At 45.9% G+C, this 19,240-nt stretch overlaps 2 protein-coding genes across 2 annotated transcripts in view; one reads left to right on the forward strand and one right to left on the reverse strand.

Moving 5' to 3' along the window:
• BCO2 (beta-carotene oxygenase 2) overlaps positions 1–19,240 on the forward strand; it is a 93,482-nt gene that overhangs the window by 11,596 nt on the left and 62,646 nt on the right. The window lies entirely within an intron of this gene.
• On the reverse strand, positions 4,944–17,532 carry IL18 (interleukin 18). Its single transcript, XM_065417192.1, has 6 exons — positions 17,464–17,532; positions 10,066–10,139; positions 9,266–9,274; positions 7,830–7,982; positions 6,725–6,870; positions 4,944–5,185 (listed from the first exon to the last, which is right to left on the reverse strand). Exons 2-6 carry the CDS (start codon positions 10,130–10,132, stop codon positions 4,967–4,969), a joined length of 594 nt encoding a protein of 197 aa, XP_065273264.1. The 5' UTR covers positions 10,133–10,139; positions 17,464–17,532; the 3' UTR covers positions 4,944–4,966.

The following is a 19,240-nucleotide window of genomic DNA, read 5'->3' on the forward strand; positions in this document are numbered from 1 at the left end:
ATGCCTGGCATCCTTTGTACATAGGGAGAAGAGACTGGGATCTAGCATTCTCCTGACTGTAGAGGAAGCACAGTGTTTCCTCTAATTTTTTTCCTCTAGTGGAACAGCATCTCTCACTGTCCTCTGCCCCCGGGAGTGAAATTTACTTATTAACGGAACAGCTCTTATCTGCCTGTTTCCTAGATACTGTTAAAAGGGTTGATTAGCCAAGTTTTATTTGGCTCAGAAATCACCAGTCAGCACAAACGTCCGGTGAGTGCCTACAGCTGCTTGCTGAGTAGGAAGTGGGTCCTTTTCTCCAGCAAAAGCCTCTGAGTAGTGGAGGCACGTAGCTCAGTTTAGGAGATGATATGCAGACTGAGAAATGTGAGTATTACAAGGGCATTAGTTGCAGGGAAAGTTTCCATAGATGATGGCCAGGAGAGCCAGCCAGATTTGATTAGGGATTGCTCTGGTCTCTTTTCAGCATGTTTCTCTTTCTCTCTTTGTAGGGGTCTTGGGCAGGTTATAACTGACTATGTCCATGGGGAGACATCTATTAAACTGGCCAATACAGGTCTGTATGTACTCTCAGCTGTGACCTTTGCAGGCCTCTGCTACTTCAACTATCATGATGTGGGTATCTGCAAGGCTGTGGCTATGCTGTGGAGCCTCTGAGATGCAACCAAACTGCTGGCAAAACATGATTGTTCACTGCTGCCTCTGCTTCATCATATTGTTACTAAATCATTCAATGAGAGAAAAACAGTAATTAAGAGTACATAGTGCATGGGTAGAAATCCCAATGCCAAGTCATCTGGAAATCTACAATTTGAGCTGGCTCCTTATTGCAAAAACCAATATCAGTAGCAAAAAATGGGCTGGAAGTGGGGTTCTGCCAGAAGAGAAGAGTTAGGCTGATGTGAACTGGATTCAGACAAGAGTGAACTAATGAAGCTGCAGTGTAATTGGGGGTGAATTAGTAGTTTATTGTATCAGGAACAATCTTGGATGGCTGAAACTCATTTTTCTCTTTCAGTGGCTGCATTGTTTAGATTGTTGCAATGTAATTACTGTTTAATTTCCCATTTTGTAAAATGAATTTGGCTGTGGGAAGGTTCAACCTTTGTTTCTAATGTTACAATTAGTGAATTGTACACAAGGTGCCTCACATAATGTTCTGAGTGGGCCCTGAGAGTCAGTGTGAAAAAGGAAGACTTTTTGTTAATCTACAATAAAGAATTTACAAACGTTGGGTGTGTCTGTGATTCTGGCAGTCATTTTTATCCGCTATAAACAGTTAAAATCTTCTCACCACTCTTTGTCTTGAAGAAGGTATTATTTTAGGAAGAAGACATTGTTTATGCAATGTTTTGAATAGATCCAGTGCTGAATAAGTGCTAAGTGTTGTTTCTGAGACTATCCTCTGTTTAGAAACCATCCTAGACACAGAAGGAAAGACTGTTTCAGTGCAACTTACTTTCCAGGACTCATGAGCTGCGTGCGGTTTAACGGTTCAAATGGAAATTGTCTGTTTCTGCCAGCAGCATTCTCTCTAATGGAGAAAATATAACCGACCCACCTACCCGCTTTTCCTGTGTGATTCCACAGGGGACAGACAGTGTTGAATTCAAACAGCAAATAATTCATCACTATCTGCTTCTTGTTTAAATCTTTGGTTTCATTCCAAACTTCCTTCCTCTTCGGGAATTTTTTTTGCAAGTAACCTTGACATTATTCTACATTGGCATGTAATTTAAATGGCTACATCATTGACTTTCTGATGCCAGGAACTGTCAAGGGTGTGATGTCCTGGGCAACAAAACCTTCTCTTTTTTTTTTAGTTACATTTGTGTCTGTTCAATAACCTGTTCAAATTATCCTGTCTGTAAACCGCTCTAAATGTATTCAAAACTTATTATAATTGTAGCTTGTATAGTTTTCCTCTTCCATAATCATCAAAGCATATTTATTGGGTCACTGATAGTGGCACTCCAGTTTGAGGGTTCACCTCAAACTGCTGCTTCCAGCATAGAATATCTCTGTTTAGCTAAAACTTCCAGTAAAAATTATTTCTGCCTTAGTAAACCCAGCAAAGCGAGTTATAACAAAAATAAAGTTGGTATGGTCTGGCTTTAAAAAGCCCCTTGAAAACAAAGCATTTGATATAAAGGAAAATATTTTCCAAAACCTTTGACACAAATGTTTTGACAATGGAAATAAATGTCCAGTATCACTCAGAAATGGGGGAGGGGGGTCCATCATAATATAATGCTAACGTGGCACTTTGTTCTTAATAAAATGTAAAAGGGTTTGAGATGGCCACTCCTCTGCTAACACTTCCCTCTGTGATTTCTTGTCTGACGCTTTTATTTAAAAAAAAAAAAACAAAAAAAACCCCTCCAACCTATGTGAAGAGGGGCCATATTCTGCCATCTTATGTGGATTTCAAACTCTCTGCAAAATCATACTTATTTCTTTGTTAATAAATAGGAAAGAAAGTGATCTCCTCTGACTTACATGCTCATTGTGGCCGTGTAGAGGTTTCCAAAGCCCAGGTTAATAGAGGGCCGGGGGCATTTATACGGGACTTTTCAAGCAAGAAAATTGGCTACATTTATTTTTACTGTCAGTCTCGTTAACTAATAATTGGAAATATGAAGTTGTTTCATGTTACCCAAGCTGGTTTTAAAATTTTAATTCCTTTCTTGACTACTAAGATTTACACACAAGGTCTAAATCTCATTTGTTTTAGAATCTACTCAGCATTTTAGGGTAGTGTCAGGATAAGAATTCAGATATGGATGTTCCTGTGTGAAATAGAGTGACTGCTGCTGACTGCCTGTCAGTATAACAACAGCAAGGAGTAACTGAAGAAGTGAGGTTTTTTACCCACAAAAACTTATGCCCAAATAAATCTGTTAGTCTTTAAAGTGCCACCGGACTCCTTGTTGTTCTTGTGGATACAGACTAACACGGCTACCCCCTGATACTTGTCAGTATAATGGCTTCCTGCTTGGGAGGATGCAATAGACCTAGAAATGAGTCATCTGTAGTCATTTATGGGATCTTTGCCAACTGTTGCACAATAAACATTTGAATGATAATGGGCCCAAGCTGTGTTCTTGAGGCTGGTGTGAAAGATAGGGGTGAGAGCCTGCTCTGAATTGATTCACACTCACTGTCCCCCATAGGTGTAGTTTGACTTCTATATTTGGGGGTGCAGCTCCAGTCACACCAGTGGAGCCATGCGTGGAGGGGCAAATTCCATGCCTGCGGTTTGGGGGGGCAACTCCCCCATTCCATTAGATGCAAATTTCTAGCCTTTTATAAAGTGTTTGTTATTGTCACTAAGGGCTTGTCTACACTGGCACTTTATAGCGCTGCAACTTTCTCGCTCAGGGGTGTGAAAAAACACCCCCCTGAGCGCAGCAAGTTTCAGCGCTGTAAAGCGCCAGTGCACCAGCGCTGGGAGTCACCCCCCTCATGGAGGTGGGTTTTTTAGAGCTCTCTCCCAGTGCTCTGCCGCGACTACACAAGCCCAGTGTAGACTAGCCCTAAGTAGTGGAGGTGGTGCTGCAGCCTAGCCCTGTCTCCCGCCGTGTGGTCACAGGTGTGTCAGAAGTGTACTCCAAAGACAACTGGGTCTGGGCTGAGTCTAGTCCCAGTTTCTAGCTCTTTGGTGTAGAGTTTACATTCAGCTTCAGCCCTCTTGTCTAACCCCTTCCTCAGGATGTGGCACTCTGCAGTCCAGCTGCCTCAGACCTTGCACCTGGGTCTCAGACCTCCCACCATTTTCACACCCTCCCTCCCCCCACTTCTACCTAGCTGTGGGCACTCTGCATTCTAGTTTAACCCTTTTGGGGACAGTGTGATAGGAAAGCAAGGAGCACAGGCTTAGCCAAGAAGTTTCTTAACAGTCAACGCTCTTATAAAGCACCAGAGAGCGAGTAAAATAAAAGTCCTGAGATGCCTTCTCCCCTAATTGGACCTCCACCCTTCTGGGAGTCTGAGGTTGGGACAGCATTTAGGCTAGGCAGGGTCCCTCCTGCTGATATATGGTGATGGACAGCCCACCTTTTTCAGGCTATGTCTAACTGCGAGCTAGGTAGCTTGATGAGTGTTAGCTAGGGTAGCAGGGCTGAGTACGTACCTGCGGGTTTCAGGAGTGTTTGTACACAGCATGGCTAAGACATGCTGCTGCTGCCCTTGATGCTGCAGCTACACTACTTATTTGTACTTGTGCGCTAGCTTTGGCAAGTATTGGGAAATCACACCCCTACCTTGTAGGGGAGATGTAGCCTCTGATAACACCCCCTTTTTAAATGCAGTTTCTTCCCCTTTAGCTATGTGCCTAGGCTGACCAGGTTAGCCATGTGGTCAGCTCCTAGTACAAAACGGAGTCTGTCGGACCCGGACCGAGACCCATCCTGTTATGGCACAGATGGATAGAAAGACAGCGAGTCTTCCTCATGGGAGTCTGCAAAATCTACTTCAGTTTTAAATGCTGTGATAGAGGGAGACACAAATGGACACTTGGTTAAAAAAAAAAAAAAAAAAAAAAATCAAAAGGTTCATTTAATTCCAAATTTAATACTTAATTCAAAAAGTTGGCAATGACAATCTTATGCAAAGACTTGCTTTTTTTGGAGAAGGCATTGTGGTACATAGCAGCCTTACCCTAGAAGCCCTGCTGTAACTAGTAACAGACATTAATCTCGCTGATTATAGAATTCCTAAGCTCCGTGTCCACCAGTTTATTTTGTTTCTATATTTGCTCTCAGCTGCAGCTAAGAATTGAAAAGTATCAATCCTGGAGCCAATAAACTCAGCACCAACCCTGAGGAACTTAACTCAGTGTCCGGCGGCTGTGTGTTTGAGTGGTTACAGAGAAGGGTTACACAGTTTAGCATAGAGATAGTAATAAAAGTTGTATAAAAATGGCCAAGAAATTGCTTGTGTATGATACGTTATCAAATCAGTTTATTTAGGGGACAATAATATGTGTGGATTCATCCACACGGTCTTCATCACATCGCTTTAAAATCAGTTTGCTTAAATTCTCTCCTTTCTGAAAGGCCAAGAAGTATCCTCGCATTAGTGAAGATTCAAATTTGAATGCTTGTGTGTCTGTCGGTGAAATTGACTTTTGGATGAAGATGATGTCGCTGCTGTTTTCCAGAATTTCTCTGGGAACTTCTTCTTCCTGAAATGGAGGAAATATGCAGAGTAACTACCAGTGCAAAAACTTGACACTTGTCTGTAGTTTTCACATCTCTAACTCAAGAACAGTTTATCATGTTCTAGCAGAGGGTTTCTCATAACAAATTTTTTGGTTGCCTCAGAGTGCGGCCACCAACTCTTGCTGGTGGCTGCTCTGACAATTTTTCCAAGCTGGAGTACCACTGCCGCAAGGCTGAAGCCCAGAGCTGGTCCCAGGGGCTGGAGCTGGGGAGGGCTGAAGTCCAGAGCCCACCACTGGACTGGGACTGGGACTGGGGGTGGGGATGGGGAGGCTTAAGCCCAGAGCCCCGGGGCTGAAGCCAGGGAGGGAGGGGTACTGAAGCCCACTCCTGGAGCCCCAGCGAGCTGAAGCCCGAAACCCTTCTGCCCCGGGGAAGGTGGGTTGGGAACTCACCAGGTGCCTGCGGTGTTGAAGGTTCCTCCCCCACCGAGCACACACCATGGCCCCATGTGCCTGAAGATGTGCTGCCTGGAGTCCCCAGGAGGCTGTGCAGTGCATGGCACCAATCCCCTGCTGGTGGTGCCAGCAAACATCAAAGCAGCGCATCCAAGAGCAACAGCTGGAAGCTACAGGGAGGGGCTGCTGCTTTGCCCCCACATCCCCATCTCCGCCTGTACGCGGAGACTTTGGCAAACCAGTAAAGTGATTAAAACCACTATGGCTTATTGTTAAAGACAGCCTAGTCAGAAAGCTGTACATTGGCCATTCAGCAGTCTCAGCTTGACCAAGGCAGGAGGGAAGGGGGTTTTGGGTGCCTCAGAAAGGGCAGCTTGACGCCACATCCTTCCTGGTAAAAATTGTGTTAAAGTTGCTGATACATGCATTTGAAAAGAGCAGGATGTACCCTCAGGAATGTCTATTGGGGTCTCAAGGCTGCAGGCTCTGGAAAAACCCACACCTGGTTAATCAATAATCAGAAGGAGCCTCTTGCTTGCCCATTGGAACTGTTTGCTTGACAAGTTTTCTTTAAGGGACAAGTCATTCTATTACTAATGTATACATAAGGGGGAAAAGCGTGAGATAGGGGCACTCTTCGGGACTGGTCTCTCCCTCTGGATGCATCTTGTGTTCCCCACCGGCAGATGGGCTGCCACTGTGCCACTCAAGAGTCACACTCCGCTTTGGTAATTATCAAGGGTTGGGGGTGTTTTACTAATCTTGTTGCGGATGTGTGTAAGTGCTTGAGCCTAAATAAAGGTTAGCTTTAAGTGAAAGCACTCTTGTGTTGTCCTGTTTGTGCCAGCCATCTATCGGCCGGACGGCCGTGTCTCCCCTGATTTATTTCCTGACACCTCCTCGCACAGAGTAAAAGTTACCAAGAGCTTTGGGTTGAAAGAACCCCGGGTAACACACCCATGAGGCTGTTGTGGCCGCAGAAAAATCCCCTAGTGGCTGCATTTGAGAAATGCTGTCTAGCATGTTTTATTTTTTTTCTTAATTTGGGTTCCTGATGTAACTGTTGAGTTAAGGCAAACACTGGACACAGAGGGAGTTACTTACCCTAAATCGAACAGTCTTTTCCCCACCTTCATGTGTGCAGTACATACAGTAAGTCTTGTTTTCTACCAGGATGCTGAATGCCACGGACATCCCGTCCTCAAAACTGTTGTCTTCGTAATAGTGGATGGTGAAGTGCACTCCGGATCCTAAACACAAAGTACTTACTATTAGGAGCCTGTGCGGAAAGAGTTTGCAAACAGCTATTTAAAAACAGACGTAAAGGGGTTCCAACAGTTTTATTATCCAGGCATCTTACTACTCCACCACAAGCAGCCTCTGTCCATGGCCCTCCTTACAGCTGAATGGAGCTGGGATTTGTTTTGTGTACTGTCCTGTGACTGCTGATGACAAAAATTCAATTGGACTTCTGTGGGCAAAACAGTTAAGGGCTAGAGAGTGTGATGTCAGTGTGCAAATCCCTTGGAGCACATGCATAAGGTGAGGGTTGCATTTCCTTCTCATGTTGGATGTAAATAGGATCTGAAAATCTGGCACTGAATGAATAACTGAAAAAAGTGGGGACATGTAGAGATGGTGCTGATCCACACCAAAAGAGACTGACTAATTGCTCTTAGTGCCAGATACATTGCCTTGCTTGTTCAATATAAAATGATGCTTCTCACTGACACTTAATACAAAATGGGGATTCAGAACTTTGCTTGTGACAGAGGTCCACCAAGCTTGGTGGCTTTAGAAATCTTTGCAGCACCTTCCTAGTCCCTGGGCTTCGTTTCAGGCTATAGAGCCACATTCCTCTTTCATGGGTGTGGTTCAGGACAATGTCTGGGGGGTGGGAGGAATTCCCTGATCTTCTGTCTGCCCACAGCTAGAACTTCTGATCTTTGGCTTCTTCTGTGATGTGAAGCTGTACTCAGATTGGCTGACCCCCAAAATGTGCAAAATCTTTTCTGGAGGGGATTGATGTCTTTTATCTGAGCTTAGCTCTATTCTTAGCTGGCATTAAGGACAAACTACAATTACTAGAAACTGTTGCTAAACTCAGGTCTATCTGAGGTAATCCAAGAGCTACATGGGGCAAAAGCGTACCTGGAATGAAGAGCTGGGGCAATGGTTATAGGACATGTAGAAGCCAAAAGTATCATACCAGGTGTCATCTCTTGATCTGTCATAGGCTCAAATACACTCATGACAGCATTCTCTGGTCCTTGCCGTACCATGAGTACCTGATTAGATATGTTTCGAAAGATCTGGTGCTGTAGGGCGTGGGTTGCCTTCTTCCAGTAGTCGCACTCCAGACCTTTTAATATATACATTAATCAGACAGTCACAACTAACTCCACTCTTCCCAGAAACAACTAGGGACTTTGGCATAGTCCAAAGAGTGCCAGAAAGCCCCTTTAGCCTGTCTCCTGACCTAGTTCCACACAAAATGGTTGGTGGTGCCCACCTTATAACTTTTAGCTGAGTGGTTCGAGCACTCAGCTGGGATGTGGGAGGCCCAGGTTCAGTTCCCCCCTCCCTGACAGAGGGGAAGAAAGGATTTGAACAGGGGTATCCCACCTCTCAGGAGGATGCGCTAACCACTGAAGAATGGGATATTCATTCTGATGTGGGGTTCCCTCCATCTCTCCTGTTGAAGCTGTTCCACCATGGATAAATAATGAAAGAGTGATTGGAGCAGGTGGACTGGCCCCGGGGTCTTCTGCCCCTCGGGGGGGTGTCCAAAGAGCTGGGCGCTAGACTCATTCTCTTGCTCTCTGGCCAAATGACTCTTTCATTATAGAAATTATAGAGTGGGCAGAGGCAGCACTGCCACCACCTCCTCCTCCCTTGGATTTTGAATGGGGCCGATTCAGTAGGTGTGCTCAGAGGGCGCCAGCTGGCTTGGGCCTCTTGGGTGAGGCACTCAGCCACTTATCGTCTCCCAGTTTGTGAATCACTCCGGGGCTTAGGTGGGAGGTAGGTGTCTGGACGCCTAGTGGGAGGCAGCAGTGTGGGCCCTAGAGGCAGAAACGTAGGCATCTAGGGAACCTTCTACTCTGAAAAACTTAGGCACCAAGTGAGTTTAGGTGCTTACTGGGTTTGGTGGATCGCAGCAGGGTCTTAAGTTGATTAGTGGATTCCATCTTTACTCTCGTCCCCAAACTGCCCACCAACCAGTTTGTGCTCAGGGAGCAGCCTCCATGTGATAGACTGAAGAGCCCTGCTCTCCATGTTCCGTCATTGGAAGATGGCCCAGGATGTGCATTTGCTCTTCCAGTTTAGACTTCAGAAGAGACGGCTGAATACAGGTAAGGACAGTGGGTGGAGTACCCTATAGGTGGCCTTTCCCCAATCCTCACAGCCACCTGGGTGCCAGGTGAGCTGCTCCAGCTGCAGAACATCTTTGACTTGGAGTCACTTAATGAACTCAGGAAGGAGGGAGTTTTTCCCATGCCCACCATTCGTGTGTTAAGGTCACTACCAAACACTGATGAACACCATGTTGGGGGGGAGATTAGCCAACCGTGTTGGGAATGGCAAGCAGCTCAGCGGTAGTGGAGTACAGAGTCATAAATGTCAAGCAAATTTCAATTTTACCTTCATCATCTGTGTTCCAAGCGAGCGACAAAAGGGGAGAAGAGAAACAACTGTTAGACTGTATACAAACAACAGATCATTTTCTAACCAGTTTCATTCCCCAGTGTCAGTTGGAAAGCCCACCTCCACCACAACCATCCCCCCTTCCCATTATCCTTTCTCTGGAGATGTCGTATAAGCAGCAAGTGGCCCATCAACCAAGGTACTGAGTCTGCAGTGCTCCAGATTGATGCTTATGAGGATACTGAAGTGAAATCAGAACAACAATGATTTAAAAACAATTCAGCATTTTAATAGCTGAAATTATAGAGGGCTCAAGCCAGGTCTACACGACAGACTGTATCAAAATAACGACATCGCTCAGGGATGTGGATGAACTATGCCGATGGGAGAAGCCCTCCTGTCAGCGTAGTAGTGGCTTCACTAAAGCCCTACAGTGATGCAGCTGCACCGGAACAGCTGCGCTCTAGCACTGTGTGTGAAAACAAGCCCTTAGACTGTTCACTTGAATCTCCAGAAACAGGTTTGGCTCCATTAACTTCATAAAGAGCATGCTGGGAAGGCTGGCTCAGAGACCCAGAACCCTGTCCAAGCAGAAAGCCTAGCTTCACCTGCCAAATTGTCATTCGCCAAGCTGTAGGGATCAGCATTGCTCTGACGGTTATGGAGAAGCAAAGTGGGAGGCTACAGAAGTACATAAGTCAACCCGAGCAATGGATTGAATTGCCTGGCAAGTGCTGGTCAGCTGCACAGAAATCCCCAAATGCACACCCCATCCAGATATAAAAGACAAGAGTTACCTGCAAAGTAGAGGTAAGAATCTTGCCCAAATGTCACTGCAAACACGCGGATCTCTTCACAGCTCATCTTCACTCTGAACAGATCGAAGGGAAAGGGTTCAGAGATGGGAACAATACTTCTCACCCTCCAGATCTAGAGGGCTAACTTGGGCCAGTTCTCTGCTCTCAGCTGGTGCACAGTAATGCCCATAACAGGGCTGGGAGGGAGACGGAAGTGTTTCACTACACATCAGTGGGAGGGCTGACATTACCACTTAGTACAGGGGAGAGGGCAGACTGATTTTTATTTTATTTTACTTTTTGTAGTGCCTGCCATAGACTCTTGAGTATCTGTTTCTCCATTACCTTGTACCTTGTGTCATTTAAACCAGTGTATACTGGATGTAAAATACTAGAATTATGGTTTGATTCTGTTTTACACTTTTTCACTCTTGTGGTGTAAATGAGGTCACAAGATGTAGGGCAACAAAGACTAAGGCCCGGAGTGCTTTATGCTAATTAAACAATAGTTCATACAAATTTGTAAATGTCACTCACTTAATGAATTGCTCATAAGAAACCTAAAATGGTGATAGCTCAGCAAAATGCCATGTCACCATTTAATCTTCCCTACTGTGCCTGCAAAAAGTTATGTTATCTTGTGTGCATTTGGTTTACTCTTTCCAATTTGGGATCCTATGGGATCTTAGTGTGACCTATAAAGTTTTAGGGACTGGGCTGGTGCAGTGTTCCCAGCAGGGAAGGGGGATGTAATTTATTTTGCAGTGGCAGAGATTTGCTCATGGGCAGGTTTTTAACCATATTTTTAGTCCAAGTTGAATTCTGGCTCTGTGACCTTGATGCGACCTCTTTAAAGAGAGCCAGCAGACATCTAGAAGAGGAGGCTAAAATGTTTCACCCAGAGGATAACAAACTTTATTTACCAAAAGACTTACATCTTCAAACCTGGAGATTATCTCCACAAACCTGCTTGTAGTTCCGCCCCTCTGCCTTCATGGCTAACTTGAAACTACGGAGGTGTGCTTAGATGGTTCATGTTCTTACAGGTTCCTGCTGTGCGACAGCCTCTTCAAGTGACATTGTATGGTGGTCAGATGAGTAGACTTTGCCCCCTCCTACCTAAAGGCAAGGTGAGCCAGCGCTGCTGCTGACGCATGTGCCCAGACCAGTAATGGCCATAAAACTGCCAGGCCTGTTCAGTTTACATACAGCTACCCACCCTCTTTTGTTTTGTTTGACATCAGATTTTATAGGTTGATTTGAGGAGAGACTGTGCAGGTCACAAACATCCCTGTCTTCAGTGCTAGCAGCATGTCAGGAAAGGCGTATGAGATGTGGTCATCTGTCTTGCCTGGGATTTGACCCATGAGTTTCAGGATTCCAAATCAGCAATTCCATTGCTGTTAGTACTATTAGTTGTCAATGGTGACAACTCAAATACTCTGGTGACCAGAAGAGAGAGACCAGTCCACATAGGCGCGTATGCATGGGCACATTTCTTGGTTGCACAGTGCAGTACACCAGGTCTGGCAAGAGGCTGGGATATTATAGAAGAGCTTTTAAAAGCTAAAGTGCCCCCCAAAAATAAATAAACTATTGTACAGTTTAAGAAGTGATCTGCTAATTTATAGCAAAAGGTGGCATTAAAACTCTTGCCCATTAGAGTACTGCTACATTTAACCTTTTCCTGCTTGCTCTCCTGCTAATCCAGCAGTGACTAAACTCTACCAGAAGAGTATCAGAGGGGTAGCCGTGTTAGTCTGGATCTGTAAAAAGCAACTGAGAGTCCTGTGGCACCTTTAAGACAAACAGATGTATTGGAGCATAAGCTTTCGTGGGTGGAAATTTCCATTTCATGTGTCTGACGAAGTGGGCATTCACCCACGAAAGCTTCTGTAATGGATTGCCAATAAGTGTCTACAAACAAATCAATTACTAAATTATAGTTCCCAAAAGGTCACGGGCCTAAAGTTCATATTCCCCTCTCCACTGTCAGAGGTGTTAGTCACACTTTAATCACAGTGAGTAGTAAGCATATAAGGAGGGTAAGAATTAGCTTCTTAGCTCTCTGGCTATATTGCTGTAGAAGTAAACCCACAATCTGTAATCTCCAAGATGAGGTACCTAACTATGTATTGTTATATGCTGAATTCTTCACAGGTATATGCAGTTTTTCACATTGTACATAAATTTCTCTGAAATGTTTGTTCTATAAAAATTTACTAATCATTTCCCTCTTCCTGTTAACACTAATGATGTGAGATGGCTCTAGTTTGTTTGTTGGGGAATGCTGTAGTAACACCCAACTCATGCATGCTTCCAAAAGTATATCTCATAATCTAACTTGCTTTCACTGAGGTTTCAGATGGAGTTAACTAATTCTCCACTCATGGGCAAACTACAACTTGGTATAAGTGTTAGAAGGATTTTCTATGAGAAGTGCTCAGCTAACTTGGTATGGCTGTAGGAAAGGTTTCAGAGTAGCAGCCGTGTTAGTCTGTATCCCCAAAAAGAACAGGAGTACTTGTGGTACCTTAAAAAGAACAGGAGTACTTGTGGTACCTTAAAAAGAACAGGAGTACTTGTCTCTCTAAGTTAGTCTCTAAGTTAGTCTCTAAGGTGCCACAAGTACTCCTGTTCTTTTTGCAGATACAGACTAACACGGCTGCTACTTTGTAACCTGTCATTATGCAAGGCACTGCATTTAGCCATATGGAGTGGAAATCCATCAACTTCATGAAAATTTTGTTAGTCTCTAAGGTGCCACAAGTACTCCTGTTCTTTTTGCGGATACAGACTAACACGGCTGCTACTTTGTAACCTGTCATTATGCAAGGCACTGCATTTAGCCGTATGGAGTGGAAATCCATCAACTTCATGAAAATTTTGTTAGTCTCTAAGGTGCCACAAGTACTCCTGTTCTTTTTGCAGATACAGACTAACACGGCTGCTACTTTGTAACCTGTGGTACCTTAGAGACTAACAAATTTATTTGAGCATAAGCTTTGGTGGGCTACAGCCCACTTCATCGGATGCATAGAATGGAACATATAGTAAGAAGATATATATACATGCAGAGAACATGAAAAGGTGGAAGTTGCCATACCAACTCTAAGGGGCTAATTAATTAAGATGAGCTATTATCAGCAGGAGGGAAAAATTTTTTGTAGTGATAATCAAGATGTCCCATTTCAGACAGTTGACAAAAAGGTGTGAGTTGAAAAAAAGGAGTTGAAGTGGGCCTGATTTCATGAATACTCCCTGTAAGGGAACTTTCTTTCCAAGATGCCAGCTAGGTTGGTAAATTTGCACAGAGTGGGGCTTCCACGGGGATATAGGTTTGTATTCTGTACCCCCACTTTTCACCATCACTGATTGAAAAGAGGATATGTGCAAGAAGGAGATACCAACACTTTTCTTCCTCTGTGCCCCAATTATAAGTGGTGCAGTGAAGGATACTTATGGTGGGTGTCAAATAATTTGCCTAAATGGAGAATTATTTCAGGGTGGTTTGAGAGACTGCAGATCGCTGGGTATTATCTCTAGATGAGGAGCAGTAGGCAGTGATGAGTTTTCCTGAACGTATTATTTCCTTCTGAAATAGGCTTGTTTATTGCTCTTACTTTTTTTTCTATATCTTCCATTTTACTCTTACTTGGCTTTTATATCCTGAGTGTTTAGAAATTGCCTTTTTTGATTACTCTTAATAATAATTTGTAAAGGGATTATAACCAAATGGTTTATATCCTAATATTGAACTGTCCTCAACTTGCTGCTTTTACATCTAACACAGACAAAAGAGGAGAACAAATTGGCACCCAGAGTAACTATACAAACAAATGGGGGAGTTTGATGGTAGAATAAATCTAAATGCCTTTCTGGAGAACACCAATCCCTCATTATGGCTAGCCTTGAATAGCAGCCCACTCTGACAATGAGTGTTCAACTCAGGTAGGAAGAGATAAAGTCTAGCCCAAAGCACTGTGGATTTACTGGGATTTTGGATTCCCTGCCGCTTTGCCATAGGGAAACCTCCATCTGCATCCTTAATAGCTTTGCTAACCATTAAAGATACTGCAAACTATACACAGCACAGGTTACCTCACATGGCTTAAAACCCTCCCTGCTTGTTACTTTCCATTTTTCTCTATCTTTGTGAAACACAAACGTGCTCTTTGGTCTGTATTCTGAACTATATTTTGGAATTAACTGTGCTTGGTTGCTTTATTTAAATTACAGAAGTAAAACCCTTCTGAAAACTGACTCAGGCAACAGCTAGGTCTATTTTCCTGGCTTTGTGAAATGCTGCAAGACATTTCATCACTGGTCTGACACAGGCCTTTCTGTAAACTGGTGAGAGCATGAGCAAAACTGTAGGTTAACAAAGCTGCCCTGCGGGTTTGATACTTCAGAGGTGACACACCTGGCACCTCCAAATTGAGATGCCTTTCCACTAAACCACAGTAATGTTTCCTTGGTAAATCTAATCATACCAGCAAACACCGGATCTGGAGATGGAAAGTGCTTTTGTGTGTGGCTAATTCATTATTTGTATGTGTAAGGTGGCCACTATTCGCAACTGTAAGTCTAATTGCTGGGGTCAATGCCTATAGGAATGGACTCTAGATAATACTTGGTCCTGCCTCAGTGCAGGGGTCTGGATTATATGACCTATGCATGTCCCTTCCAGTCCCATATTTCTATGATTCAATATTTTATGAGCATCCTTTATTATTCAAATCTAAATAAATAAATTAAAGCACACAGACTTTATTTTAAAAGTCAGCTAATTAGGGGCATCTTTTTAAGGGCGAGAAATTCTACACAAATTAGATTCAAACTGAAGTTTTTTGCACATTGCTCTCATATTATTAAATGTCACTCTCTTACATGGAACTAACCATCCTCAGATGCTAGACTGCCACATTTCCTGCCAACTTCCTCCAAAACCACAGCATCATTACTGGCAGATGACCCAAATGCTGCAATTGTACAGCGATTAGTCTTTTGTTAAAATACACATTAACCTTACTTCTCTTGTGAACAGCTCAGAGCACATGGAGTGGCCTCCTTCAAACCTATTCCACTCAGCCAGGACTTTATCTGCCTCCCCACCCTACTCACCATAACAATGCAGACTGAAGTTACTAATAAACCTGGGCATATTTGTTAAATGCAGGTGCTTAACTGTAGGCTCCATGAGGAGGACAGCATTTGCCTCTTACTGTATAAGCCAGGGACGGCCAAACTGCTGCTCTTTTACAGTTGAAGTGCGGCTGGTGGAGCCCCCCAGGCATCCCCCATTCTCCGCCTACCAGATGGGGGATGGAGCTAGGGGCTTCTGCCCTGGCTGCGGCATGGTGGTGGGGCTAGGGGCTTGTGCCAGAGAGAGGATGGTTGCCTGTTGAGAGTGGGGGGGCACAATTTAAAGGTTCCCCCCCCAAACAGCTTGAGTTATGCCCCTCCCAGGTACACCCTCCCTCTTACCCTCAGCGGTTCTCCCTGCAGCTCCCAGCTGTTTGCTGCTGCTTCTCCCCACAGCCTAGCTTGCCAGCTCCAGCAGCTGCTATGCAGGGAGGGGGCCTGGTGGCATCTTGTGATTGAGGGGGGCCTGAAAATCCTGGCAAAAATCTGGGGGGAGAGCATATGGCCCTATGTCTTCTTTCCCTTTCCCCCGGTCACCTCAGGCTTCTGCCCAGCAGGGAAGGGGGTGTCAAGGTTTCAGCCCTGCAGGGCACTTCTGCCAGCGCTCGGGGCTTCAGCAGGAGCAGGACTGAAGCCCCAAGTCCAGACAGACACCTCCTGTTGGACCACAGCCCCAAGATCCCCCTCCCCACAGGGCTGAAGCCCTCAGCCCCGCCACCCTAGCAGTCGCGCCTGGTTCTTGAACTTCTGAAGATTGTCATATGCAGCTTGGAGAGTCAGTAAGTTTGGCCACCCCTGGTATAAGCAAACATTTATTTTGCAAGGTTTTTTTACACTAAAAAAAACCACACAAAACAAAACAAACAAAAAAACCTTCTACAAAAGGTGACTGAACCAATGTAAACCTCAAAACAAACCCCCTCAGCTTTAGAGGAATGGGGTGTTGTGCTGGGCTTATTGCTACAGGAGTCACTTTAGGCATGTACTTGGGAGGCTCTGCTGTGAAAGCAAAATCATCTCCATCCCACTTTTGCTTATGATCTGGGTAGTTTGTCAATGTGTGTGACTCCAAGACTTACAGAGAGGAATTGGTTCTCGATTCCAAACCTGAGGTTGTTGCCCTAATCTGTGTGGCTTTTGTGGGCTCTACACTTCCTGTGAGCTTCATCTTGAGATGTTCTTACATGTCTAGAGCGCCTTTCATTCTAAAGTGAACTGATAGACAAGCTCCATCTTCCCCAGAGCTTCTGGGCAGAGACCCTGCCCCAGCGAGCCCCAGGCAAGCCCCAGTGCAGTAGGTCAGTAACTCAGGACAAGAAGTGCACAACACTTCATCGGTTTCAAGGTTTCCCCTGTGCGGACTGTGGGAGTCAGAATCAAAGCAGTCGGGGATCGCTGGTCAGGGCCAGAGTTTTCTCACTAGAAGTCTCTATCTGGGCACTTCTACCCTGATATCTCAGTGCAAAGAGCTCTCTCCCCCATCCTGCTCTTTAATAAAACGTATTAGCCGCCCCCATGAACTGGATCGGTAGGTTTTCAACCGTTTTTCATTGCTAGGGTGACCAGATGTCCCGATTTTATAGGGACAGTCCCGATTTGGGGGGCTTTTTCTTATATAGGCTCCTATTACTCCCCACCCCCGTCCGGATTTTTCACACTTGCTATCTGGTCACCCTATCATTGGCAGACCCCTACACAATTTCGAACAGAGGTGTGGACCCCTTTGGAAATCTGTTGTCTGGCTATATAGTTGAATTCAGTTTTCAGCCTGCCTTTTCCCAGACAGGTTCGAAGGGATGTGTTTTAAAAGCGAAGGTCGATGTTGGGGGAAGAAGGGCGAGGCTGCTCCAGGCACCAGCCGGCTGCTGGCTTGCTGAAGATGCAACCCCCCCACCCCCCACACACACACCCCCCAAGCAGCTGAGCAGCGGAAGGAGGGCAGCGCCAGCCCGGGCTGAGTTTCGGGAGCCGCGCACGGAGAAGCGGCGAGGCTGGGCGGTCTCCCCGGGGCACGGCACGGGGCGGAAGGGAGGCCCCTGGTCGCCTCTCCCAGCCCCCGGGGCTCCTCCCCAGTGCCCCAGCCTAGAGGCACCCGCGCAGGGAGCATCCCTCCCTGGAAGAGCCAGAGAGGGCCCGGGCGGGCGGGGGCGCTGGGAGACCGGCCGGACCACTGGCTCCCGATCCCCCGGGCAGGGCTCCCCCCTGGCGCCAGCTTTGCTCCCCCCACCCCCGAGGCCGGGCAGCGGTCCCTACCTGCCTCCTGCAGCCGAGTCCGGAGCGCAATGCTCAGCGAGAGGCGGGGAGGGAAGCGCAGCCCGGCTGGAGGCGGGGAGAGCGGAGCGCACGCTGGCTGCTCGCGGGGGGGGGGGGGGGGGGCGGCCCGTCGAGTTCAGCCCCCCGCCCCGCAGAGCCCCTGACTTGCCCTTGGGTTATTTAGCTGCAGCGATGCTCGAAGCCAGTCCCGCCCTTTGCTCTCCTGCCCTGTTTCTACTGCTAGGGAGCTGCATTTCTCTATCCAGAAGGACCCTAACGCGCTTTGCAAACCAGACCCAGGAACCACTTCACCCAGGATTGAAATGCAGCCTCCTCTGGGGTGGAACACAGCAGCTGACCGCTCAAAGCTACATAGGGAGTGGAGTAATCCCCATCCAATTGGAGCTTCAGAGGGAATGAATGAAATCACCCAAATCAGAAGTGAGCCAGGACACCAGAAGTAACATCTTAACAGTTGCTTTCTCCTGTATCATGGGCACTTTAATGACCATACATCTTCCAGACTTTCGTTTTATATATTGTCCAAAAGAAGGCACTTCCAACAAGCAGCTTGCCCCAGCATCATGGTGAGGCATTGGTTAGATGTTGAGGCATGCTCCCTCAACATCAATGATAGGGCTTTATATCTGGTGACCTGAGCTGTTGCATTTTACTCTGGATTCTTATAATATTGCTATGAGAATAATCAAGCCAACTAGACAATCTGAAGTGTAAATCAGGATGTTCCCAATAGATCTGTATACACACAGGCCCAGAACACTTCCCCTTCTGTCACCGCAATCAAGAAACAAAATATATCAGTCTGTGCAAAGACTGTGCAGGAGCTTTCAGAGTGGGACCTGCCAGCACATGCAATGCTGGGTCCTTGATGTCATCCCAGCAGAAGGCACATCCTGTTTTCTTACCCAACTTGTTACAATCAGCTGTCTTGCACTGTAACTGATGTCACAGATGGAAGTTGCAGTTTTGAAACAGATGTCAGAAATAGCATCAGTGCATACTCTCCTCCCCCCAACTTGTGTAAAACATCCCATAACTGTCTCTCCCTTGCACTGGGCAGGGGCCACTTTAGGTGTGAATATTCAGACTTTGGGTTGTAATGAAATTGCCAAGAAATATATTTATTTATATTTTATATATTAACCGCATTTATCCTCTTGCGTAGTGACTGTCCAGTTTGGCCAATGTACATAGCAGAGGGGCATTGCTGCTATGTACATATGTGGACTCCCTACTCAGACCCTACGCCACCAGCACTCCCAGCTATCTCCGTGACACCACAGATTTCCTGAGAAAACTACAGTGCATTGGTGACCTCCCAGAAAACACCATCCTAGCCACCATGGATGTAGAGGCTCTCTACACAAACATCCCACACACAGATGGAATACAAGCTGTCAGGAACAGTATCCCTGATGTTGACACAGCACAGCTTGTTGCTGAGCTCTGTGACTTTATCCTCACACACAATTATTTCAAATTTGGTGACAATATATACCTCCAGACCAGTGGCACCGCTATGGGCACCCGCATGGCCCCACAATATGCCAACATTTTTATGGCTGACCTGGAACAACGCTTCCTCACCTCTCGTCCACTCACGCCCCTTCTCTACCTACGCTACATTGATGACATCTTCATCATCTGGACCCATGGGAAGGAGACCCTGGAAGAATTCCACCATGATTTCAACAGCTTCCACCCCACCATCAACCTCAGCCTGGACCAATCTACACGGGAGGTCCACTTCCTAGAC

Source organism: Emys orbicularis, chromosome 15 (assembly GCF_028017835.1).
Source record: "Emys orbicularis isolate rEmyOrb1 chromosome 15, rEmyOrb1.hap1, whole genome shotgun sequence".
NCBI lineage: Eukaryota > Metazoa > Chordata > Testudines > Emydidae > Emys > Emys orbicularis.

Bases quoted from the DNA above. Each gene is read 5' to 3' on its own strand.
- IL18 (XM_065417192.1), bottom strand. From the start codon at position 10,132: ATGAGCTGTGAAGAGATCCGCGTGTTTGCAGTGACATTTGGGCAAGAT. The intron at 6,871-7,829 runs GTATGATACTTT...CTTTGTGTTTAG, and splicing joins AGATCAAGAGATGACACCTG to GATCCGGAGTGCACTTCACC. The intron at 5,186-6,724 runs GTAAGTAACTCC...CCTCCATTTCAG, and splicing joins AAAAGACTGTTCGATTTAGG to GAAGAAGAAGTTCCCAGAGA.